The sequence below is a fragment of the Cyprinus carpio genome, chromosome A3 (assembly GCF_018340385.1).
Source record: "Cyprinus carpio isolate SPL01 chromosome A3, ASM1834038v1, whole genome shotgun sequence".
Taxonomy (NCBI): domain Eukaryota; kingdom Metazoa; phylum Chordata; class Actinopteri; order Cypriniformes; family Cyprinidae; genus Cyprinus; species Cyprinus carpio.
Window position 1 is genome coordinate 29,590,155 of NC_056574.1, and position 25,768 is coordinate 29,615,922.

The 25,768-nt window shown below is 38.3% G+C and overlaps 1 protein-coding gene and 1 long non-coding RNA gene across 2 annotated transcripts in view; one reads left to right on the forward strand and one right to left on the reverse strand.

Annotated features, from left to right (window-relative positions):
• The window catches only part of LOC122138047, a 43,502-nt gene that overhangs the window by 4,529 nt on the left and 13,205 nt on the right, over window positions 1–25,768 (forward strand). Inside the window, exons 2-3 of the long non-coding RNA XR_006155280.1 lie at window positions 9,640–9,844; window positions 24,901–25,037. This is a non-coding gene — a long non-coding RNA (uncharacterized LOC122138047). The remainder of the gene's footprint in view (window positions 1–9,639; window positions 9,845–24,900; window positions 25,038–25,768) is intronic.
• Window positions 595–25,009, reverse strand: LOC109066132 (interleukin-3 receptor class 2 subunit beta-like). Its single transcript, XM_042728704.1, has 13 exons — window positions 24,892–25,009; window positions 20,554–20,689; window positions 20,280–20,449; window positions 9,638–9,789; window positions 5,952–6,096; window positions 5,723–5,849; window positions 5,483–5,634; window positions 5,264–5,391; window positions 4,993–5,167; window positions 2,437–2,533; window positions 2,161–2,230; window positions 1,732–1,829; window positions 595–1,223 (listed from the first exon to the last, which is right to left on the reverse strand). Exons 1-13 carry the CDS (start codon window positions 24,989–24,991, stop codon window positions 812–814), a joined length of 1,962 nt encoding a protein of 653 aa, XP_042584638.1. The 5' UTR covers window positions 24,992–25,009; the 3' UTR covers window positions 595–811.

Genomic DNA, 25,768 nt, shown 5'->3' on the forward strand with positions numbered 1-25,768 from the left:
GAGCTTGTAACACTCCAAAGAGAAAGGAAAATGTGAACTCGCATCATATGACCCCTTTAATGTTTTAGATGACACATAACAACATTCGCAATTTTTACACAGTGTAAGTTTAAGAGAGATTTTTAAAAACTTTCATTTTAAATGTCTTAAAAAGTATAAAGTTTGCAAAAGTCCAAAACAGTACTACTTATATAAGTCAATATGCTTCCCAACAATACCATTCTTTAAACACAGCAAACTATTTTAATATCAGTCTATAGTACTTTAGTATAGTACATTTTAATTTGTTCATTCCCAAAATATTTCAAACGCTTGTAGACCCAGTCTAGATTTTTTTCCCATTACAGTTTAATATTGCCTTAACAAATTTCTACACAGTCTGTTATTTAAACCTTACTGATGGAACGTGACTTCTTCGTGAAAATGTTCCTAAGCAGATTTTGCGCACAAATACCTGCGTACACAGTTAATGAATGAGGCTGCCAGTGTCTGTCAAGCTGAATTAACTGCAAAAACTTATGAAGAAAAAAGAAGACATTCAATGCAGCGGGTATGTGAGGCACTGTGGAAAAAACAGTCATTTCGACTAATAAGTTGTTTGCTTTCCACGCTTTTTTATTTTTTATTTTTATTTTTTTACTTTTCTTACATTCATTTAAAGCAGCACTGCCATCTGTTGGTGAGACTTTCACAGTACAACAGCTTCAACTCAAAGTCTTACTGAAGCTCCAATGAGTCTTTCACCCCCTTTAATTGTCCTTGGTCATTATGTTCCAGAATGTGCAATCTTCATGCATCCTCTCTGCTCTGACTAGACCGTGAGGACACATGGCATTGTGAAGTAGCCGGATGGATGAGGGAGGACTATACAACCCTGATCTGGGCCGGGGGTGTATGTAGGGGGTTCGTCTGAAGGGTTATTGCTCGGGCTGTCGACAGGGACGGGGTTTTGAGTTGCTGGCATGGTGGTGGGAGGAGTAACAACGTAGCCTCCATTTACTGGAGCAAAATTCTCAGACTTTCCCGACACACATGAGCTGTCAGGGAATTTGAACTGGGTGCAAGATTGCTCACTGCACAGAATATAAGGTCCACTGAAGTTCATGCCTGATTTTTCCTTGCACATGCCTTCACTCACATGGGCATGCATTTGGTTTGATCCACCTGACTGTGCCATTTTAACAGCATCCTCATTGTGTGACAAACACGGCTCCCAAGAGATACTGTAACAAAGTTAAGTGTTAAAGAAAAATATTGTCAGACATAGATAGAGCTTTAAGATACAGAAACATGAACCTGAACCCATTTCCATAATGTGACTTACAATAAGTTTGAGAGTTTGAAAAGGAAAGAGGCACTGGTGGCATCATGCAAAATTTTTCATTTCCTTTTTAGAGAGTATTGCTATTATTAACTATAACTTAAAGCAAAACTAAAATTATTAAACATCATTTTTCAGTTATAGTACTGAAATATAAATAATTAGTTGAAATAAGTTGAAGTACTGAAATGACTAAATCTAAAACTGAAAGAAGTATTAACAGTAAATAATAAAGCTTTAGAATATAAAAACACAAAATTAAACAAAAAGACATAAAGATGTCTAAAACTCAAATGAAAACTAAAATTAAAACTGAAAATCAAAAAATAAAAGCTAATTTGAAATATTGATAGTCATGGAGACAATTCATATTTTTACTGCAAAATGTTATAATTTGATTCAGAGCTTACCTGCTTTTGCAGAGACTGACATTGTCTGCAGCCAGTATTACACAAATGGAGGTTGACTCTTTCTCACTCCAGAGATTTGGCCACACTCTTGGAGACGTCTGAAAGAGAGAAATATAGGAAAGAAAATATGTAATACATATAACCAGGTGTAATTGGGAAGAGTGGATTACTAGTTAAAACTTAGACCATACTAAGACCAAAAAGCATATTTGCCATCTTTTTAGCTGCTGTGTACCAGAAACAGTGAAATTAAATTTTTAAAGCAAAGTAAAAAAAAGAAAAAAAAAAAAGAAAAGAAACTAAAGCAGCATTTTGACAAAAATATTGAAATAAAAACAAATTGAAAACACTATATTTATTATATTGTGCATCAAACTCCAGATTCACTTTAAACATTTACTGTTCCAAGATCAGTTAGTAAAGGCTCACCTTCATCATCCCCTCCAGCACTTGGCTCTTTATGGGTGATGGAATTGATCCCTTCCACAACTTGATCCTTCTATTATAGAATTACACACATGAATAAACAAACACAAGTAAAACCAGCCAAACATGAATGACCATTCCTGTAGCAATACCAGTGTAATGAGATGAGAATGATTTCTAGGGAATGGATAAATTGATTAAATGTATATATTGATTTCAATGTCTGACATTTTGGATGGATGCATAAAAGCATAAATGTAAATGTATAGTGGGTTTTACCTGTGTAAGGCTGGAAGGGTGTTGTACAAGATGACGAAAAGCACGGCCACAAACACAGCAGTCAAAATGTAGATAACAATGCTGATGGGCGATGAAACTACACACACACAAAGAGTCTTATGCATTACATATCGAGTTCTGTCCTGCGGGTATATCAACAAAGTTTGTCCTAAGCATAAATCATTTTACAAAGATATAAGTCCTGAAACACTCTGTAAGTATTCTGTATATTTGAATGGATGGATGAATGAATGAATGAATACTTTTCAATTTTAAGAAACTGAATATTGTAAAGTATTAATTAATTGATTCATTCTAGGGGTACACAATAAATATCGGCCAGGGGCGGACTGGCCATCGGGAGCACCGGGACATTTCCCGGTGGCCTGATGGTCATTCTGGCCTGCCGGCTGCCGCTGTGCAGTTGATCAGGCTGACGTGCAATAGGCTGGGACGCAACTGCGAATTAATTTACGGATTTATGAATCTACGAATCAGGCGATCGCGGAGTGAAAATGACACCACCACATGACCCAACATCAGCGAAGCACTGCCTAATTGGCTATATCCAGAGGCAGGCTTCTTCTTAGAAAACCGTGCAAAAAACGGAGCGTAAAAGCAAAGGATAGAGCAGAGCGGGAACGTATAAAAAAGAGAATAGCCCTGGCCACAGACGCATTAAGTTGATGCAAAATCCCAGCCATGTTCACCAGTAAGGGAGCAGGTCGGTCAGCATTACATTTACATTAACATTATATTTACTAGGGGTGGGACAGTTCACTGAAAAAATCGAACTGTTCGGTTCTCCACACACGGTTCGGCACGCGCTGGAAACGCTGTTCAACTTAAATCTGACAAAGCATCTGTAATATGGTTTACTATAAATAACACGTAAAACAAACAGGGTTCAGTTAATATATGTTTCTGTTGATGGATGAACATTCTGGCTTCCCAGACATTACAACAACAGCGATGAAAAAAAAAAAAAAAAAACCCGTGGCCAAACCATTCACTCTTGTTCAATACGAATACAAACACTGGATCAATGCATTCTTTTAAAGTGACAGTCTTTATATTAATCGAACAGCAACAACAAAGAAATCACTCACTGCTCTTGATTGAAAAGCTTTTGTAACTTTAATAAAGATTTATCTTTAATTTGTAGTCCAAAATGCAATGCTGTTTTACATTTGATTATTTTATTCAATTTATGTACCTAAAAACTATGCTATACCTACCTAAAAACCCTGAAAGTCAGTTTATTTTATTTGTAGCTTTACTCTATTGTATTTATTTGTGCTGTTGCTTGTAGTTAGAATATTTCATCCAAAGAGACTTACAATAGATACAAACTATTCTAAAAAAAAATACAAATATATATAATGATAGAAGTTTTAAAAGAGCATCTTAATGACAATCTAGCACACTGTTTTACATATGGTGACACAGTATTTTTTTTAGTGCCAAATTTGACCAGAAATTTTGATTTTCCATTTCTAGCCTACAATATGTAGCCTAGTCTACAATGTTTATTTATTTATTTTGAAGGTGACGAAGGAAGCAACAGTAGCACTAGTGCTCCAAGTGCTCCTGCTGTTAAACAAAAGTGGGTGGACAGTTCAGCTTTTGAGTCAGAGCAGGAACCTTCCGGTAAAGTTTAAGCTAAACATGCTGGCTATACTCTTAGAACAATATGTGCTTTTATGATTTATAAGATCATCAGTAGTAGGACTGTGATCATGGGGACATACAATTGATGGCTGCACAATTAATATAGATTATTGAAAGTGCTTATTTCATATAGGAGAGAAACTAGATGTGCAGAGTGAGAGAGAGAGAGGGATTCAGGGAAAGATGATATAGATGGTGGATTCCTAGTGAGTTTTTGAGGGTTTATTTGTCTATCCATTCATATTATGTATGGTAGTCTACCTGTTACATAAACTAACAGGGTTAGCCTACAAGTTTAGCAGTCTGGTGGACACATGAATTGGGTGGTGGTGACTGCAGCAACAGAGGTGGCCTGGGGTGGAGTCAAATTCCCGGCCTGATTTACTGTCCCAGTCCACCACTGATATCGGCCGATAATTAATGCGCATCGTCAGTAAAGCTGGTTCTCTAATCAGCGGTAAATTCCATCAGGTGCGTGATTTCACATAGAGCAGCTGTTACTACACAGAGCCGTTGTTAACTGACAAGCTGCGCAAAACCACATTCATTATCAGCGTGGATTTGCGCAGCTTGTCAGTTATTGTATTGTATCTCAATGTAATCCCAATGTAAACAATTAACACAATCTACCCAAATCCAACTTATATATCAATATTAATCATTTCCCTTTCTTAAAAAAAAAAGTGATTAATTTCTGCTTTAAATTACAATTACAAAATGAACAATTCATTATTTAAAACACCATTTTAAAAGTGAGATTAATATTCCAAAGCATATCTCAGTTGTGAACTGGTAAATTACCCAAATTTCTCTAAAATTAAATGAAATATATCAACATTAAACTAGGATGTGATCAGAAGTGCACAGCTGAAATGAAGGTGTTACCTGGCTTAGTTTTGAACACTGCTGGCTGCGACCATTCTGATGGCTGAACGTCATAAACATCATCAGGTTCATGCAGTAATCTGATCTGGACCTGGTATTCAGTTGCAGGATCTAGAGACGTAGAGGGAATCTTAGCTTCGTTTAGACCTTTAGAAAGGTTAAAGATCTCTGAGGTCTACAAAGAGAAAGTGAAATCATGCATGTGATCAGTCATAGCTACAGTGAATCATTTAGTAAATGCAACACAGATGCTGAAAGATAACTAACGCACCTTGTAGGGTGAGATTTTTAGCTGGATGGAGTAATCAATATATTGAGACACAGTTGGTTCAGTCCAGTTCAGTATGAATTCACCATCTACTTCCTTCACATGGATCGGGCCAGGTTGTGAAAGTTTAACTTGAAGAGAAGACGAATGAATATTAGTGTTCCTCCTAAACTCAGATGGCAGTGCTGGCATGCAAGACTATAACATTTCAAAGAAGCTCACTGTGTTTTATAGTACTGAACGTCTTAGTGTAGTACACTGGTCTTAGCTCCACTGTTAACATGTAAGGGTCAGAGGTATTTACAGAACACACAAACTCAGAAAGCTCAACGTCGCTCGACTGAAGCTGAGGATCTTCGCAACGAACTGAGGGTCTGAGAGAGAGAAAGAGTTCTCAGTGTACAGGGTGTGACATTAGATCAGCTGATAGTCACATGAGTTTGCGATGAATGGAGAACTTACTCAGTGTTATCATTATTACTGTACCAGAGATCATAAGACATAAACTGATAATGTTCTGTCTTCATTTGCCAGGTACACGTCACAGATGTTTCTTCCATTATGACACACTGCAGGTTAAAGGCTCCATCTGCAAGAGGTCATGCACTTTATTAAAACAGGTGTTTGCAGTATAAAAAGGAAATTATTTTCTATTTTGAACTATTAGCAAAAGATAAACAAAAAATAATACCATTGTGAGTCTTCCATGACAGCAGAGGGCTCCAGTCACTCCAGAGTCCTACAGGGCCTCGCGCCCTCACTCTGGCTTGATAATGGTAACCCAACAGTGACTTCTTGTCAATCATATACTCAGAAGCACTGATGTTATCCACAGTCTGTTCCAGTAAAAGAGAATGAGAAAACAGATTTTATCCACAGTAATTTCACACTTGTCTAGTACAAATATGTGTTTGGAGTTTGAAAATGAACATACTGCAACCATGCTTGGGATAGCCCACATAAACGAGCCAAAATGCTTTACATGTCTTAATAATTTCTTAACATTAAACATTAACTGTTTGTCTTTATTCACCTGTTTCTCATTGTTTATTATTCAAATTCATTAAAGTAAATAGTGTGAATTACATCACTAATGTCATAGAATAGCACGGCAGGGCACAATGTTACGCAGTGTTACAACTTGCCCCATCTGCGCAACTGGAACTTAAAACCGGTTACTGTCTTCTGATAGCTAGCGAAGCATTAAAAAATTATCGAAACTGATAAATAACACATTGGAAATTAAAATAATAGCAGATTTGTCCCATTTTAAATGAGTAATAAAAACTGAGATGAAAAAATTACTTAAGCCAGAAATATAATTTTACTATGGTAAAATAAATGTTCAGCAATATCTTCAAAAGACTTTTGAATTTTGGCACACTTTTTTTCTCTATATAATGTTGATATGGTAACTAGTAAATGCTGTAAATTTGGTTATGCTAGCATGTGTGGAAATATTTAAACCACCTGTGTTACAACTTACCCCGCATTACTTTCTGCCCCGTGCTCCCCTACTTCTTTCGACTAAGTAATTACGCAGAGACTGTTTAAAAATCATCTTCTACTGTGAGTGTGTCTAGTATGAATGTAATCCGGGCTGTGTTTTACTTTGCTTTTAGACGCATACTTCCCTATGTACTTCCCAACAGGGGAATCCCCACTGCCATTTTGAAGTGTGTTCCACTTAAGTGGACAGGGCAATTTTATATGGACAGATCCTCAGGCCCTGAATTTCGACAGAGCGAGTGAGTCTATTTCATATGTACACTTCAGGCATCTCCATATGCCACAATATAGCACGGTTGTGAAGTCGCCACAGATCGCATTGAATTTACTCCCACCCAAAACAGCGATATATGAATTATTTTTTAATATTTAAAACGGCTCCAGCATACCTATACACATACAAAATGCTGCAACAAACAGATTTGTAAAGTTAAAATAAAATAAAAATAATAATAATAATAATAATAAATCAACTCCATAGTGGATTCCAAGTGATCAAGGGCTTAGGATGTTCCACTTCAGCCCCTAGCAAGGGTTCCACCAGTAGTGGGCACTTGTGCAACATAATCATCTGAGTCAAAAATTGGCCTGGCATGTCCCCGACACCCACAGCTGTGGTCTTTGCACTTGACCACTTGTCTACTTACATGACGTACTTCCTATATGGCCCAAGTGTTCAACTGGGTGTGAAGACAGCAAGTCTGTGTTGAACTTTTGATTATCCGATGGGAAACACTTACAATGTATTGTTAAAATACAAGTAAAGTTTTTACAGAGCTTTATTTATACAGCCTGTACATGTATTACTTCACACTTTAAAATAAGCTTCAAAATTTCTGTTAAGTAGTACAAATTACACCATTTAATTGAGTGATAAAAGCCAGTGGCTAGCTTTATTTCATCTGGGTACTTTTTCCTAATCTTTTATGTATACTGAATATGTATTTAGCGCCTAAACTCTGGAATAACCTACCTAACATTGTTCGGGAGGCAGACACACTCTTGCACTTTAAATCTAGATTAAAGACCCAACTCTTTAACCTGGCTTACAAATAACACACTAATACGCTTCTAATATCCAAATCCGTTAAAGGATGTTTAGGGCTGCATTACTTAGGTAAACCAGAACCGGGAACATTCCCATAACACCCGATGTAGTTGCTACATCATTAGAAGAATGGCATCTACGCTAATATTAGTCCGTTTCTCTCTTATTCCGAGGTCACCGTAGCCACCGGATCCAGTATGTATCCAGACCAGATAGTGGATCAGCACCTAGAAAGGACCTCTACAGCCCTGAATGTCAGTGGAGACTAGGACAACTAGATGAGCCCCAGATACAGATCCCCTGTAAAGACCACAGGAACCAGTTGAGTCCTCTGCACAATCTGACTTTGCTGCAGCCTGGAATTGAACTGCTGGTTTCGTCTGGTCAGAGGAGAATTGGCCCCCCAACTGAGCCTGGTTTCTCCCAAGGTTTTTTCTCTATTCTGTCACCGATGGAGTTTTGGTTCCTTGCCGCTGTTGCCTCTGGCTTGCTTAGTTGGGGACACTTCATTTCCAGCGATATCGTTGACGTGATTGCAAATGATTGCACAGATACTATTTAAACTGAACTGAGATGATGACATCACTGAATTTAATGATGAACTGCCTTTAAGTGTCATTTTGCATTATTGACACACTGTTTTCCTAATTAATGTTGTTCAGTTGCTTTGACAATCTGTTTTGTTTAAAGCGCTATATAAATAAAGGTGACTTGACTTGACTACTGTGAATTCAGACATAATTCTTTTGTTACAAAAAGTTTTTAATATAGTGTATAGTAGGGAAGTATGCGACTTTCGATGCAGTACTTCAAAACACTAATTCATTCAGGAAGTAAATGCTACTGTGTTGCACTGACTAGTCGATTCTTCTGTCTTTGCAAATGTTGTCAACATTGCCTCAAAAGTGTAAAAAGTAACTCAAAAGTAACTTCCGCCCGCATTGCAAAATAAGGTGATAGTTATATCAGTAACACACTCTGCATGTATGTGCAAGTACACATTCATCAGTAAACAAACAATGTTCAGTTTCACGACAAATACATATAAACGTGCTTAGCATTGCCCCATGTAAATATCCAAATCTTGAGAGTGGATCTGTCTCCAGTTTCATAACGCTAGCATCACTCTTTTATGTGGAGGCTTTATCTTAGGTGGGAATCATGTGAAGTTTGAGGTTATGATGCATTTCCGTACAATGGCAGATTGTGGTGTTTGATATTAAAGTGAAATAGATATGCTACTGCACACTTGAAGACAGGATATCCACAAGATATCCTATCAGATGATATTTTGAGTGTGTCAGACCTTTTAAATGCTGTTTAGGCTTGGAACCTATACTGACATTTTATTAATTTAAAACAATTATTTCATTACAAATATAAATATATACAGTAGGATACACTGTCGTTCAAAAGTTGAAAATAGAGTTAAACAGTAATATTGTGAAATATTATTACTAATAATATTCAAATAACTTTCATATTCACATGATCCCTCTGAAATCATTCTAATATGCTGATTTGGTGGAATATTTTTGTGGAAATCATTACACATTTTTTCAAATATTTTTGATAAATGTGTGTGTGTGTGTAGTTTGACTTTTTATATATTATTATATGTAAAATATATAGTATATATTTTATATATTAATCAGCACAATTTGTGTGAAAAATTTAATTGAATTAAAATTTGTTAAATTATCTAAACCTAAGGGTGCATGTTATTACCTATACAATATATCAAATTACTAATATGCATTTGGAAGGTTTTTTTTTTTTTTTTTTCTGACAGTTTACCGTGTGTGTTTGTGTTTACTTACAGTCCAGTTATGCATGTATATGCGATACTGAAGCTGGTACACAAGAGTTCCTGTGATTTTTGAGGATGCAGGATACGGGCTTCTCCAGGACAGCAGACGACCTCCGTTATCAGTCACCATCTCTGTCAAGTCAGTTGGGGCCCTAACTTTTCCTGAAATCACACACATGGAACAGTGAAAGGCTTTTCCATGCCAGAGCTTTAGAAGGTACATAAATGCACATGCACAAAACATACTTAGTTACTTAATGTAACCTCGGTTCCCTGAGATACAGGAACTAGTACTGTGTGTTGCTAGACGCATATGGGAAAAAGTCTTTTTTTTCCTGAACTGAAGCCTTTCTTTATTCACGCAGTGAAATTGCACGGCCATTGGTTCGTACAGTGTATTAAAAATTAACCAATGGCTAGGCAGCGGAGCTGCACGAGCCTATGGCGATGAAGCCCGCTAAGTCCTGCCAAAGCCCACCAGAATGGGCGGGGCATCTGGTTATATAAGCGGGCGCTTGCCACAGGATTCTCAGGTTACTTTGACTGAAGTGACGACTGACTCGTACAGCTACATAGCACAGCTAGCAACGCAGTACTCATTCCCGTATATCAGGGAACCGCGGTTACATTAAGTAACCGAGTACGTTCCCTTTCGATGCTAAACTCGTACTGCGTCTTGCTAGACGCATATGGGAACTCAGTACAATCACGCCATGCTTTGTAGTGGAACAATTAAGATATCAACTTCCATAAGCAATCATCGCCCCTAAGAAGTTAACAGTAATCCAAGGCTAAATGGGTTGAGCTTCCTGAGGTCACACCCGGCCTGGTTAATCATTCCAAAGTACTCCTGTAACTTCGACACCAAGGGGTCAAGAGCTAACAGGTGAACTGATGCCAGAGAGCTTGAGCGAGATATGGTCAAGGGCTCCCTGTCGGATTTGTTTACGCAGTGCATGTCACTTCAAACAGAAAGGACCCTGGCCTGTAAGGCCAGGACTTCCAGGTTATAAAACCATGCAAATGTGGACGGCGATGCCCAGCCAGCCGCCTCACAAATATCTGCGATGGACACACCACTGGACCATGCCCAGGATGAGGTGATACCTCTAGTCGAGTGGGCCTGTACTCCAATGGGGCATTGAAGGGAAGGACTGTGTATTGATATGCAACTCCCTCGAAGGCGAATCTCAAGAATTGCCTGTGAAGGGGGGCTATCTGGATGTGAAAGTATGCATCCTTCAGGTCCAGTGAACAGAACCAGTCTCCTGGGTATATTTGCGCAAGGATCCGTTTCAGTGTGATCATCCTGAACGACCTGTTCATGAGGGTGTGATTCAGGCATCTGAGATTTTTTGGGGACAAGGAATTAATGGCTATAAAAGCCTGATTCGCTCTGTGCTGGAGGAACTGTTTCTACAGCACCGTTTGCCAGCAGGTTCATTACTTCTGAGCGCAGGACGTGGGCATCCGTGCTTTCCACTGAGGTGGAGACCATGCCGCTGAAGCACAGGGGTCTTCGAGCGAATTGAAGTGAATATCCTCATTTTATTATCCCCATAACCCAGCCCGACACTCCGGGATGGCCTGCCAGGCCTCTGCCCCCGTGGCGAGGGGTTGAATTAACTCAAGTGACTGGCCGCATGGGGGCAGAACACTTGTGAGAAATGGAAGAGGAAGTTTGCTCTCTTTTTGAAAATGTTTGTGTTTTTATTTTTCCCACTATCACAGCCTCTGAATGCTTGGGAGCATGAATGGACCCTCTGTACCCAGAACTGAACGGGGTGTCAAGAGGTCTAACTGTGCATTCACACTGCCGCCGTCGAGACTGTCAAAGTGACCAGAAGTCATTCATTTTCAATGTGAGCCGGAGTCGAGCAGCAGCGCGGCGTGGCGCGACTTGGATGTTGAGAGAACTGAGGAGAGTTGAAATCAGGGCAACTTTATGGTAATGAGCTATGACGTGGTTCGGCGGCAACCAATCAGAATGTAGAAGTCCACCGTTTGAGAGGATTCCAGAAAAAGCAGCCTAAACTTGATTATTGCTGTGGCGGTTTTGCAAAAATCTATGATGTGTCCCTGTTTGCGTACAGGGACATAAATAAAAAAAAATATGTGTGGATCAAGGTGTCTGAGATTGTTTGTGTTCCTGGTGAGTTGCTGATGTGCAGTAACATTATAGGAATAATAATCTTATGATATAATAAATAACAGTACAATAGTCCCAGTTTACTTTTAAACCTTTAAACAAATTTCCCTGATTATACTTATATTAAGTAATATTTTCAATGCAGGACTTTTTCTTGCATCAGAGTATTTTTACAGTGTGGTATTAGTGCTTTATACATTATTAGGTAGATGATCTTAATACTTCATCCACAACAATATTTAATGAGGTTAACTTATAATGTTACCCTCATTGTGGTTAGTCTGCACAAGATCAACAAGTTTGTTTGCATTGTGGCCCTTTTAAATACAAGATAAGCATTCGATCTACGTCAGAGTGTCAGCGCATCCACAAATCTTTCTACAGCATTGTGAGTAGGGTGGCCAGAGCGATTTTTGACGCTCTCGATGGCGGCAGTGTGAACGCACAGTAAGAGAGGCTGCTTGAGGGGCGGTCTGGCCGTAGCGAGTTGTGCCCCCTTCCTCGTCCTGTCCCGCAGATCAGGATGACGTCTGAGGCACCGGGTCCAACGCAATTTTGGGTCGGGGTCCCTGGCATGTCGGAAGTGGGTAGCGCTTCGTCAAGCGAGAGCGTCCCCATGTCTGCTGCGCTTTAGCGGGCTGAACAGCAGGGGTGGTAGGTGCTGGATTTGTGGGCTGCTGAGTTAGTGTAGACTTGCAAGCAGGGGCAGCAGCAGAGCTGGAGCGCTTGGGCAAGAATTTGCATATAAATCGTAGACATGGCCTCACATCCTACATTTATGGGTGCTAAATTGCAAAGGGTTTCCCCCCCACTATCAAGATGATGTTAAACAGCAACTCTCTGCTCCTCTCCATCAGACTTTAAACACATTTCAAAGATATGTTAATGACCCTCAGGGCAAGACACCATAGCCTAGCTGACCAGTGGACCACCTCCACGCTTACAAATACACATAACACACACACATAAAGACATTTTCTTTATTTAGACTACAATTAATCAGTTTCAAATGTATCTGGTATATGCATGTGTTGTCTGTATGTTTCCCTATTACATTAGTCTAGTTTTACCACTGTTTATTTGTATTAGTTAAGCTTTAAATGTTAATATTCAGGTGTATGAATGTATCTCTGGTTTAGTATCTTCTAGATGTTTCATCCTTCAAAATGATCTGCTCTTTATTCCTCAAACCATGATGAACTCTATGTGATCGTGAAATGCATCATACTATTTGTACCATATTTTGGGTAAAACTATACCAACTTGTCAGGACGGTCATAACGCATACAAATGAGGTGTCACTGGGACAAAGAAACACTTTCCCACTGAAACTATACGCCTTGTTACTGGTCAATCTAACCAAAATAGGTGTTATAGGGAAACCAGATAAAACATCTCCCATGGCCAAAAAGTGGGCTTCTCTTCACTTGCGGTTCCCTGCAGACACCCATCACTTGGGAAACCCCGCGACTCCCCTTCCGAAGGGAGTCCGATCTTCTGGCAGTTTTCAGCAACTTTGTTGATTCACTTCGGAGCTTTCACTCCTAACAGGATTTCAACAGGAATCTTAGCATTATACAGGCACCAGGACACTTTACACAGCACCTACAGAACCAATGCAAGTAACCGCTTGTTAACTATCTAGTTGCACTTCTAAGCTTTGACCCCTTTTAATTAAGGTGATGTGATTCTTTGAAGGTTCTTAACAGGTTGTGATTAGTTGAGTATATACTGCTATAACTCTTTTGCGCACGCTCTCTCTCTACATTGCGCTCTCTCTCTCATATGCTCTCTTTCTCTCTCTCTCTCTCTGTGCGCATGCGTGAGCGTTTGAGCTGAACGGGTGTGGAGTGTGAGAGCGTCTGCCTGCGGGCTGAGCGAGTTTCTATCTTTTCTTTATTCTTTGGCAAAGCGTTTGGTGTACTGTGTGGGGTTTGCTGGAGTTAGGGAAAGTGAAGCGCTGTTATTCAGCGTGTGCTGTCTGGAATGGCAGCGTCCGAAAGCGTACCGCTTGATAAGCTAACGCGGCGGAATGGCATCAAAGTTATCCCCGCGGAACGCTGCTCAATAGAGGAGTGTAGCATAGCTGTAGCGAAAGTTGTTGGTTACAAAAGTATTTTGTCAGCATCAAGAATGAACAGTGCAATTGTTTTGTTTTTAGATGATGTGAACAAGGTAAATGAGATCGTTGCAAATGGAATAGTGATCAATGAGTCGTACACACCGGTAATGCCTTTGATGCAACCGGCAAAAAAAATCTTGTTGTCAAATGTTCCACCTTTCATAAAAGATGAAGTGATTCAGAGAGAATTGGCCAGACATGGAAAATTTTTTTCCCAGTTTAAAAAGATTGCTTTAAACTGTAAATCGGCGCAGTTAAAACATGTTGTTTCTTTCCGACGACAAGTATACATGATTTTAAACAGTGAGAGTGCGGAGTTAAATCTTGCAATAAAGTTTAGGCTGGAAGAGTTTATGTGATTTACGCCACATCGGAAACAATGAAATGTTTCATTTGCAGACAAGGAGGACATCTGGCCCGTGCGTGTCCAGAGAATGTAGAACACGAAGCAACAATAAGTGACATTGAAAGAGAGGGACAGAAAGAAAAGGAGGAAAATGAAAATCAGGAAAAAGGCAGGGAATCGTTTGAGAATGATGGAAGAGTTAATCAAGAAGAAACTGTGAATAAGAGTAATGAGGAAGGATTAGGAGAAGATGTTGAAAAAATAAATGATGCGGCTGGCCCTGTTGTGGAGGTAGAAATCCAAAGAGATATTGACATGACTGAAGATGACAATCTGTTCAAAACACCGACACTGAAGAGAAAAAACTAGAGGAAAGAGAGTTGGAAAAAAAGCTAAGAAAGAACAGGTTCAAGAAAAACAGATGAAAGAAACGATGGTTGAAGAAACTATATCTGACCATAATGAGTCTGATGATTCTGTAACAGTAAGTTAGAGTGAATCCGTGAGCTCGGTTGACTCAGTCTCTCTAAGAAGATCGGGGAGGAGTACTTATACCCTTGGAAAAATTAAGACCTTTTTGCAGAGCACAAAAGGGATGAAGGGAGTTCAAGTACAAGAGTTTTTTCCTGATCGTGAATTGTTTATAGAATCAGCAAGAATGGCAATGAAAGAAATAGGGCTGGGGGGTCTTACAGAACAGGAAGTATACAGGCTAAAGAAAGTTGTTCAAAAGTTGAAATCCAATATGCTAAATGATGAGAAAGAAGTGTTTTAATTTTTCTTTTCTCTTTGTTAGTTTTCTGTGTTTGTGTTGTGCATTTTCTTTTTTTATTCACTTATTTATGAGTAATTTAAGACTGGGCAGCCTAAACATAAACGGTGCAAGGGATTACAGAAAAAGAGCAATGCTTTTTGAATTAATAAGGCAAAAAAAGATTGATGCTATGTTTCTTCAAGAGACACATAGTGATGTAAAAAATGAAAGTGAATGGATGATGGAATGGGAGGGAAAAGTGTTTATGAGCCATAAGACTAGTAATAGTGGAGGTGTGGCAATTTTACTAAGGAAAAATATCAATCAGGTTTCATGTGAAGTGGAAAATGTAGTTGGGGGACAGTTGTTGAAAATACGGGTCAAGTTTGAACATTTTACTGTTGTATTTATAAACCTGTATGCCCCAGTATTGGGAGGTGAAAGAGTTTTGTTTTTAAACAAAGTTAAAGATATAGTTAAAAATTGTAAATCTGAAGAGTATTTATTCCTAGGGGGTGATTTTAATTGCACAGAGGATGATAACATTGATAGGAACCATAAAGAGCCACATACAGCATCACAACGTTGCTTTGAGACAAATAATGAAAGAACATGAGTTATATGACATTTGGAGGGTGTTGAATAAAACTCAGAGACAATATACATGGACACAAGTGAGAGAACATTATGTGACAGCGGCTAGACTAGACAGGTGGTATTGTTTTAAATATCATTTTTATATTATTAAGCATTGTGTAATTTCACCTGTAAGTTTTACAGATCATGGTTTAGTCAGTTGTAATGTCTTTGTTACTAATGTAAAGCCAAGGAGTGCTTATTGGGCACTTTAATGTTGGGTTATTGCAAGATAACTTTTTTTGTGAGGTGTTTGGTTATTTTTGGAAAAAAACTAAGGATAGGAAGTCCTCGTTTGACTCTCTACAGCAATGGTGGGATAATGCTAAAATAGAAATACAGCAACTGTGCCGGTTGTACACTTTCAGTGCTTCTAGAGACATTTCCCGATCACTTGAAGATCTAGAGAGAGAAATTGTAGAATTACAAAAAACTCAATAGAATTTGCTAAAGACAGAGAATGTATTAAAGTTCTCAAAAATAAAAAGAAAGTTTTGGATGATTTGTTGGGTGTTAAAGCACAGGGTGCTCTGGTACGCTCACGCTTTCAAAGTGTAGCGCAGATGGATGGCCCAACCAAGTTTTTTTTTGGACTTGAAAAGAAAAACGGACAAAATAGAAATATGCATTCTTTGACATCTGAATCTGGCATGGAAATTATAAATCCTAAGGAAATAAGGAAAAGAGCGGTTGATTTTTATTCAGAGCTGTATAAGAGTGAACACTTAGAGGTGAAAGATATAGCCAGTAAGTTTTATGTGGGTCTACCTAAAGTTCCAGATAGAGCCAATGTTGAACTGGAGAAACCTTTTACGAAAGGTGAATTATATGATGCCCTAAAGAGTATGGAGTGTGGGAAAGCTCCGGGGATCGATGGTATTCCTGTAGAGTTTTATAAATCCCTCTGGGCAGTACTCGGAGATGATCTTCTGGAAGTGCTTAATGACAGCTTGACCAGAGGGTCGCTGCCTACAAGCTGCCGGAGAGCAGTGATCACCCTTCTGCCGAAAAAAGGGAACCTCAGAAACATAAAGAACTGGCGACCTGTGTCACTCTTATGCTCTGATATGAAGATCCTATCCAAAGCCTTAGCGGTTCGATTAAGAGATGTAATTGGTGGAGTCATCCATATAGATCAGACATACTGTGTACCCAATCGGTCTATTTTTGATAATATTCATTTAATTAGAGACATTTTGGACATCTCTGGATTATTGGGGTTAAACTTTGGTCTTATTTCTTTAGACCAAGAAAAAGCCTTTGACCGGGTTGAGCATAACTACCTCTGGCAGACTCTGGGAGAGTTTGGTTTCAGTCCTGGTTTTATCAAAATGATCGGGGTGTTATATGTAAACATTGAGAGTGTACTTAAAATCAATGGAGGGTTGAGTGCTCCTTTTAAGATCACAAGAGGTATAAGGCAAGGGTGTGCACTATCGGGGATGTTGTATGCCTTAGCTATTGAACCACTGTTATTAAGAATTAGAGTAAGTATTGATGGTTGGAGTATACCACAATCTGAGTGTAAAATCAAGTTATCGGCATATGCTGATGACATTATTGTCATGATAAAAAATCAAAAAGAAGTAGACATGTTACATGTAATAATTAATGATTTTGGAAAAATGTCCTCAGCTAAGGTAAACTGGATAAAGAGTGAAGCCATAGTTTGTGGAAAGTGGGAAGGTAGATGCTTTCCTAAACTACCTGGTGGACTTGAGTGGAAGAAAAGTGGTTTTAAATATTTAGGTGTATATCTTGGGGATGATTCCATGATGCAGAAAAACTGGGAAGGTGTTTTTGGAGAAAACAAAAGGACGTCTAGAAAAATGGAGATGGTTGTGGCCAAAAATGTCATTCAGGGGACGGGTCACAGTCATTAATAATTTGGTGGCTTCAACGTTCTGGCATCGCTTAGCATGAACTGAGCCGCCAAGTGGACTTCTTGCAAAGCTGCAGGCCATCATAGTGGATTTTTTTTGGACTAAGTTTCATTGGGTACCACAGAGTGTACTCTATCTTCCTAGAGAAGAAGGGGGACAAGGACTAATACACCTGGTCAGCAGAGGAGCAACCTTTTGCTTACAGTTCATTCAAAGACTTTTAGCAGGTCCTGAAGATCTTGTCTGGAGAAACATTGCTAATTTTATTTTAAGACAAGCTGGAGGTTTGGGTATGGACTCTACTTTGTTTTTATTGGACTCTAGTAAGATACAAGTGAATGGACTGACCCCTTTTTTTAAAGGGATTTTTAGAGTATGGAGCCTTTTTAAAAGGAGAAGAGGGGTTTCTGAGTCTTTGCATTGGTTACTTGAAGAACCGACTGTGTTAGGATCTAGATTTGATGTATCAAGTGAAATCGGATGGGGCTTTGAAAATGTCATCTGTACATCAAGAAAAGTTCAACTTCATCATCTAATAGTTGCAGGGGGTCCTGAGTTAAATAACTCAGAAGGGGTAGCCTCTTGTTTAAGTTTAAAATCTGAAAGGTTAGCAGGGAAACTGCTGGAGGTTTTAAAACAGAAACTGACAGTAGAAGAAAAGTCTCTCCTGTTGAGTTACGGTGAAGGAAAGGTGTTTCCAAATAAGAAGGATACTTTTCCAGAGTTATACATTACTCCTGATCTTAAAGGAGCTAACGGGGAGATGTTGGAGAACATAGAAGACTTAAGCTTTCATGAGGCTGACAGGAAAAAAATTTATAGGAGTTGTGTTAAGGTTTTAAATAAGAAAACTTTAAATGGGAGAGTAGAGACTGTTTGGAGAGACAAACTAGGTTTTGATACGAATGTAAAACCTGGGTGGAGAATTTTGTATAAACCCCCTTTAGAAAAGAGAGTGGGGGATCTCCAATGGAGAATCTTACACGGCGCAGTTGCTGTTAACTCTTTTGTGAGTGTAATTAACCCAAATGTATGTAATGTGTGTCCTTTTTGTAAAAAAAGGGAGACAATTTTTCATTGTTTTATGGAGTGTACAAGATTGGGTTATTTTTTTTTGACATTCTTAAATTGTTGTTTAGAAGTTTAAATGAAGTTTTTACTGTTCAGATTTTTATTCTTGGCTATCCATATGCAGCAAAAAATAGAATAAAATGTCAACTATTAAATTTCATTATAGGTGAAGCGAAAATGGCAATATATTTAAGTAGGAGGAACAAAATTGAAGGGTCAGAAGGATGTGAAGTTATATCTATCTTAAAAAAACAGGATAAAATCAAGAGTATGGATTGATTTTAAGTTTTATAAGATGATGAAAGACTTGAGTTTTTTTTCAAACCAGTGGTGTTATAATGATGCAGTTTGCTCTGTTGTAGATGACATTTTAATTTTTTCTTGTGTGTTACAATGAGTATTACTAATGTAATGTGAATTTCTGTGGTTGTTGTGTTGAAATTGTGTTGAGTGGTATAAGAATTGTAAATAAATGTTTTGTTAAAAATTCAAAAAATTCTCTCTCTCTCTATCCATGCCTTCCTTGCATTGACATCTAGGTTTAATGTGTGTATGTTTGTGTCTAGTCAGATGTTGCATGTTCCCCTATAGTGTAGTTCAATAAACATCCATATGTATTCACACTTGGTTGTCTGTGTTTGCTGCTCACAGGACGAGGTGACTTTAACGTTTCGGTTTTGTTACATGCTCTGGGAGCAATGTATTAGTAGTAAAATAAATTTCATGGCCAGAGAAATAATTTTACTTAGTCAATAAACGATTAACACTGTCCGTCCTGCGGATGAACAAATCATTTAATTGTACTATTAATGCTATAATGCTACAAGTAATTCCTGAAGATTAATATAGTTAATAATAAGCCAATATGATTTATTATGTTCATCTCGCTTTGAGCTAAAATTTGTTACATGCGCGTCCTTGATCTCAGTCAGCATCAGCCACAAGTGGCGCTTGAGCACCACAAGGCTGGCCATCGATTTCCCGATCGCCTGGGCAGTGGTCTTTGTGGCACGCAGAGCCAGGTCAGTAGCGCTTCTCAGATACCTGAGGGTAGTGGGGTCTAAGCCAGACTCATTGGTGGATGCGAGGATCTTGGCCTAAAAGACCTGGAGGACCACCATAGAATGAAGCACCGAAGCCACCTGTCCAGCTTAAGTGTAAGAGCGTGCAGCGAGAGCTGACATGGTCCTACACAGCTTGAATGGATAAGCGGCCTTCGCTCTCCAGCCAAAGGCTGTAGGCAGGCATAGGTGGCTTTTCGTACCCTTTCTCTTCAGCACCGTTGATGGAACTAAGTGCTTTCTGAAAAGAAAGCGCCCCGTGAGCGGAGAGAGACGAGATAGAGGCTCTCGCATTGAGAACAATTAGTTCCCGTGAGCGCAGCTTCTGCACGGGATTTCCCCAAGCAGGAAATGCACTCCTTGTGGAGAAATTTGAAACAACGCCTTGCTCTTTTAGAATTGCCGGTTGGTGGAAGGGGGAAGAGGACCGGAACTGCTGCATCGCGAAGCCGCGGAGAAGCATGTCAGGCGTGCTGAGGAGGTCCTATTCCAGCTGCCAGGCGTGTCAACGGCAAGCGGCTTTGGATCAGCATTTGGATAGGCTTCAGTTCAGGAGAAAAAATACTTTTTCCCATATGCGTCTAGCAAGACGCAGTACAAGTGTAGTATCGAAAGGGAACACACACTCACCTTTCTGAGCAACTCTGAGAATCGTGGCTTTGGGTACACAGGGCATTTTGAAGTAGAGAATGTGATCTGTTCCTGTGCTAAACCTGGTAGTGTTATAGCGACACATGTGAGAGATCTTCCCATTGGATAAAAGCACACCAGATCTATTTGAGACGCAAAGTGTTTCTTCTCTACAAACAGGGAGAGAGAGTGTAAAAAAAGTTAATTTTCCCTATTGTAGTCTTTCTTTCTTTCAGTGCTTGTTTGTATTTTTCTTTCGTTTTTTTCCACTTACTCTGCTGTGTCGCAGTAGTACAATTCATGCATGTTTTCTGTATCTTGTGAATGAACATGTGGATCGACCTCCCATGTGCACTCTACATAGGTCATGTAGTCATTGTGGCACTTCAAGGAATCCATCACTGCAGATTCTAAAAATATAGAGTTCAAAGGTCAGTATTAAGTGTAATGACATCGGTTCATGTCTGAGATTTGATAGACATTGCAAAATAAGAGTCACTAAAGTGCCACTGCATCCCAGATACATTTTCTTGCTTTCAGACAAATACCCCTTGCAGAATATGCAAAATGTTCATAATTTTAACAAAATAAGAGGGATTATATAAAATGGCGTGTTATTTTTTTATTTAGTACTGTCTTGAATAAGCTATTTCACATAACAGATGTTTATATATACTCCACAAGACAAAATAATTACTGGATTTGTAAAATTCAGTTTTGGGTTACGCTCATCTCCACCCTCAATACCACAACGGAGGTTAGACCCTTGATTCATACACCTTAATTTTTTTCACATTTTGCTGCCCTATGTTAAACTGCTTTAAATGACTTTTTTTCCCCATATCAGTCTGCACTCTGTACAACATAATGGTAAAGCAAACAAATGGGTTTTAACATCTTTGCAAATTTATTAAAAATAAAAAACTAAAATGATCCCATTGCATAAGTATTCATACCCTTATCTGGGACAGTTGAAATTTAGCTCAGGAGCATTCATATTGCTTGTAGATGTTACTACACTTCAAGTGAAGTTAATCTGTGGCAAATTCAATTGAATGGGCATGATTTGGAAACACACACCTTAATAAAAGGTCTAACAGCTGGTAATGCATATCAGAGCAAAAATTAAGCCCCGAGGTCAAAAGAACTGCCTGTAGAGCTCAGAAACAGGTTTGTGTCAAGCAACACTTCGGGGGAAGAGTTCAGGAAAAAATTCTGCTTCATTGAAGGGTCACAGAAGCATGTAGTCTCTGTTACCCTTAATGGAAGAAGTTTGAAACAACCAGGACTCTTCCTAGAAGTGGCCTTCTGGCCAAACTGAGCAATTGATGGAGAAGGGCTTTGGTTAGTGTGGTGACCAAGAACCTGATTGTCACTCTTGTTGAGCTCCATGATCATACAGTCATGGCCAAAAATATCGGCACCCTATCAAAATATGATCAAAAAATTAATCTAAAATTAATCTTCTTTTTTAATCCTTTTGATCTTTTATTTAAAATATTCTCAAAAATCTAACCTTTCATTGGATAATAAGAATTTAAAATGGAGGGAAATATCATTATGAAAAAAAAATTTTTCTCTAATACACATTGGCCACAATTAACTGCCCCCTTTTATTCGATACTTTTTGAAACCTTTATTTGGCAGTTTAACAGCTCTAAATAATGCCTGATGAGTTTAGAGAACACCTGGCAAGAGACCAGAGACCATTCCTTCATCCAGAATCTCGTCAGACCCTTCAGATTCCCAGCTCCATGATGGTGCTTCTCCTCTTCAGTTCACCTCACTCATTTTCTAGGGTTCAGGTCAGAGGACTGGAATGGCTATAGCAGAAGCTTGGTTTTGAGCTCAGTGACCAATTTCTGTGTTGTTTTTGAGGTTTGTGTTTGGATTATTGTCCGGATGGAAGATCCAAACGTGGTCCATTATACGATTTCTAACAGAGTCAGTCACTTACTGATTTTGTATCTGTTGGTATTTGATAGAATCCATGATGCCATGTATCTAAACAAGATGTCCAGGACCTCCAGCAGAAATATAGGCCCACAACATCAAAAATACAGCAGTATATTTCATTGTACACGTGGGGTACTTTTTATCCCTGTGTTTACCAAACCCATCTTGAGTATTTCCTACTAAAAAGCTAATCTTTAGTTCCATCTGACTATAGAAGCCAGTCCTGTTTGAAGTTCCAGTAGTGTCTGATAACTGAATATGCTGGAGTTTGTTTTTGGGTGAACGAGGAGAATTTTTCTTGAAACCCTCCCAAACAATATGTGTTGATGTAGGTGCTGTTTGACAATTGGTTTTTTTTTTTTTTTTTTTTTTTTTTTTCTGCAATTCTCCAGCTGTGGTCCTTGTAGAGTCTTTAGCTACTCAAACTCTCCTTCTCACCGCACATTAGGACGATATAGACACACGTCCTCTTCCAGGCAGTTTTGTAACATTTTCTGTTGGTTGGAAATTCTTAATTATTGCCCTGATGGTGGAAATGGGAATTTTCACTGCTCTAGCTCTTTTCTTATAGCCACTTCACTAATTTGTGAAGCTCAATAATCTTTTGCTGCACATCAGAAATATATTCTTTGGTTTTTCTTATTGTAATGGTTGATTAAGGGGATTTGGGCTTTGTTTTCCCTCCTATTTATATTTCTGTGGAACAGGAAGCCATGGCTGGTAATTACAGATTCATAATCACCCTGGAGTGCTTAAAATTGTGAATTTGAATGGGAATATACTTCAGAGATATTTTACTCATAAGAATTTCTAGGGATATAATTGTGTCCAACGTGTATTTGAGAAAAGAATTTAAAATGATATTTCTCCCCATTTTAAATTCTTATTATCCAATGAAACGTTAGATTTTTGTGATTTTGTTAAATAAAAGATCAAAAGGATTAACAATGCAGATTAATCATAACAACCAACTTTGATCATATTTACCAACACTACCGAAATTCTTTTGGCCATGACTGTATGTAAAGATCTAGTAAATCTACAAAAGGACAAACATCACTGAAACACTCCAACAATCTGGGCTTTATGGCGGTGTGGCCAAACTCTCTTCAGTTAAGACACATGAAAACACACTTGGAATTTACACAAAAAGCACCTAAAGGATCCTCAGAACCTGAGAAACAAGATTCTATGGTCTGATGAACCTCAATTCTAAGCATCACGTTTGAAGGAAACCAGCTCTGCTCATCACCTGCAGAGTACATCCCAAAAGTAAAGTGTGCTGGTAGCAGCCTTATGCTGTGGGGCTGTTTTTCAGCAGCGTAGAGTAGAAGGAACACTCAGTGCAGCAAAATATAGAGATAGCCTTAATGAAAACCCAGTCCAGAGCATTCAGAAGCTCAGACTGGGCAGAAGGTTTACCTTCAAACAGGACAATGACCCTAAACACACAGCAAGAGAAGCTTAAAGACAACTCTGTGAATGTCCTTGAGTGGCCCAGCCAGAGCCTGGGATTGAACCCAGTCAAATATTTCTGGAGAAACCTGAAAATGTGCATCTGCCCCCATCCAGCCTGACAGAGCTTGAGAGATAAAGAGATGAGGAGAAGGATGGCAGATAATTGCGAAATGCTGATGAGCAAAGCTTGTCGCATCAAACCTAAAAAGACTTGAGGCTGTTAAGGTTCTTCAGCTAAATATTTATTTATGGTATGAATACTTATTTAAGTTTTTTATTTTTAATAAATTTACGAAGTTGTGGCAATTCTGTTTTTGCTTTGTCATTATGGTGAATGGACTGTAGACTGATGTGGAAAAAAAAGTAATTTAAAGCATTTTAACGTGAGGATCCTTCATAACAAAATGTAAAAAAAAAAATGAAGGTGGTATGAATACTTTCGCAAGGCACTGCATATAGACATAAAAACAAAAACAACTGAAAATGACAAATTACTAAATCTTTAGCTAAAATTAGAATGAAAACTAAAAATATAAAAATAAAAACTGATTCAAAAAATTAATACAATTAATAATTAATATTAATAATTTAGTATCTCAGTGATGCTAAAATAACTCTTCACATATATTCTTTTTACAGGTAAGAATTGAAACCTATAAAATGTCCATAAATGTTTATCAACATAAACTCAAGATTTTTATTTACAATTTATATGAATATAAAATGTATATTTTAGTTGCTGTAACTGGCTTTTACAAAGTTTTTCACCATTTTAGCAATTTTAATTTTCCTTTATTTTTTGTCATTAATAAAAATAAATAAACTTGACAATTTCATGAAATTTTTATTAAACTTTAAATATTAATTTAGAAAAAAACAAACAAACAAACAAACAAACAAACAAACAAAAAAACCCCAAAGAATAATCATAATTATTTTTTGCTCTTGTTTAGTGTGTGACATCATAAGACATGTCAGTTTCCCAAAAGTAAAAATGGCGATGCATGAATAGTGGGAATGGCATATATACAATATACACCTGCATAGACGATTTGTCCTCCAGTTTGGAGGGAAAAACTTCTAAAATCAGACCTTCAGAGCTGCTTTATACTGGCCAATCAAAGCCACGTCCTGAATTACAAGTGTCTGCAAAGATCTGAATGCAATAATGTCTGAGAGTGTTATCTTTCTCTCTCACCTTTCCCAGGCATGACTTCGTGATGAGGACACTGGTCATCACTGTCTCCCCTGACCAGCGGAGCGAATCCAACCATATGCAGAATCCACGTGGAGAACATTGTAGCTGAGATCCAAGATCAGAAAGCCAGGCGCTTTTTACAGCAGGTGATTCTGCCGGTTACTTTCAAGATATCTGTATATTTAGAAACCAGTGCTGATTGTTAGAACCATTCAATTTAAAACTACAGTTCAACCAACCTCATGTCATTTGGGCAACATTCAAAATAGCTTATCTTCTGTTCCTTTTTTAGGTGAACTAACACTTTAAGAACAAATGTGTCAACAGATATCACGCTGTTATAAAAGCAAACACAACCGCATAGGTCTAGAAACACATCACAGACATGCTTCTGAGAATTCTCATTGTTTTTAAGCACAAAACTTCCTTTCTTTTTCGTCTCACATGTGTGTGCTCACAAAAACAACACACACATATGCTTTTTCCCCCTCGTTTAAAAACATTTGTAACTGAAAGCATTTCCATGATGCAAACTTAGCAACCTTTAAAGGTGAAGTGTGTCTCAAGTAATTTCTGTGCCACCAAACAAAACTGTAAATATAAAGAGTGTTTTCAAGCATGTTTCCTGAACACTCCTCCTGTCTACCACTGGTCTGACAAACAGATTGTTTCATATCAAACACTTATCATTGGTTGTGTCTAGAGTTAGAAGTGTTTTAACACAGAAAATTACACACTTCACTTTAAAAATATTAGTTATTTTGAAAGTTTCACAAAGCATCTTAAAATGAAAGAAACATTGCACAATGTTGCATATATTATATTGCTGACTGTGACAAAAGCATGGTGACCCCCAAATCCATCTTTCAATAAAGAA

Coding starts and splice junctions, on each gene's coding strand:
- LOC109066132 (XM_042728704.1), bottom strand. CDS start 24,991: ATGTTCTCCACGTGGATTCTGCATATGGTTGGATTCGCTCCGCTGGTC. Junction 20,450..20,553: donor TACTACTGCGACACAGCAGA/GTAAGTGGAAAA, acceptor CCCTGTTTGTAG/AGAAGAAACACTTTGCGTCT. Junction 5,392..5,482: donor GTTCAGTACTATAAAACACA/GTGAGCTTCTTT, acceptor CTTCTCTTCAAG/TTAAACTTTCACAACCTGGC.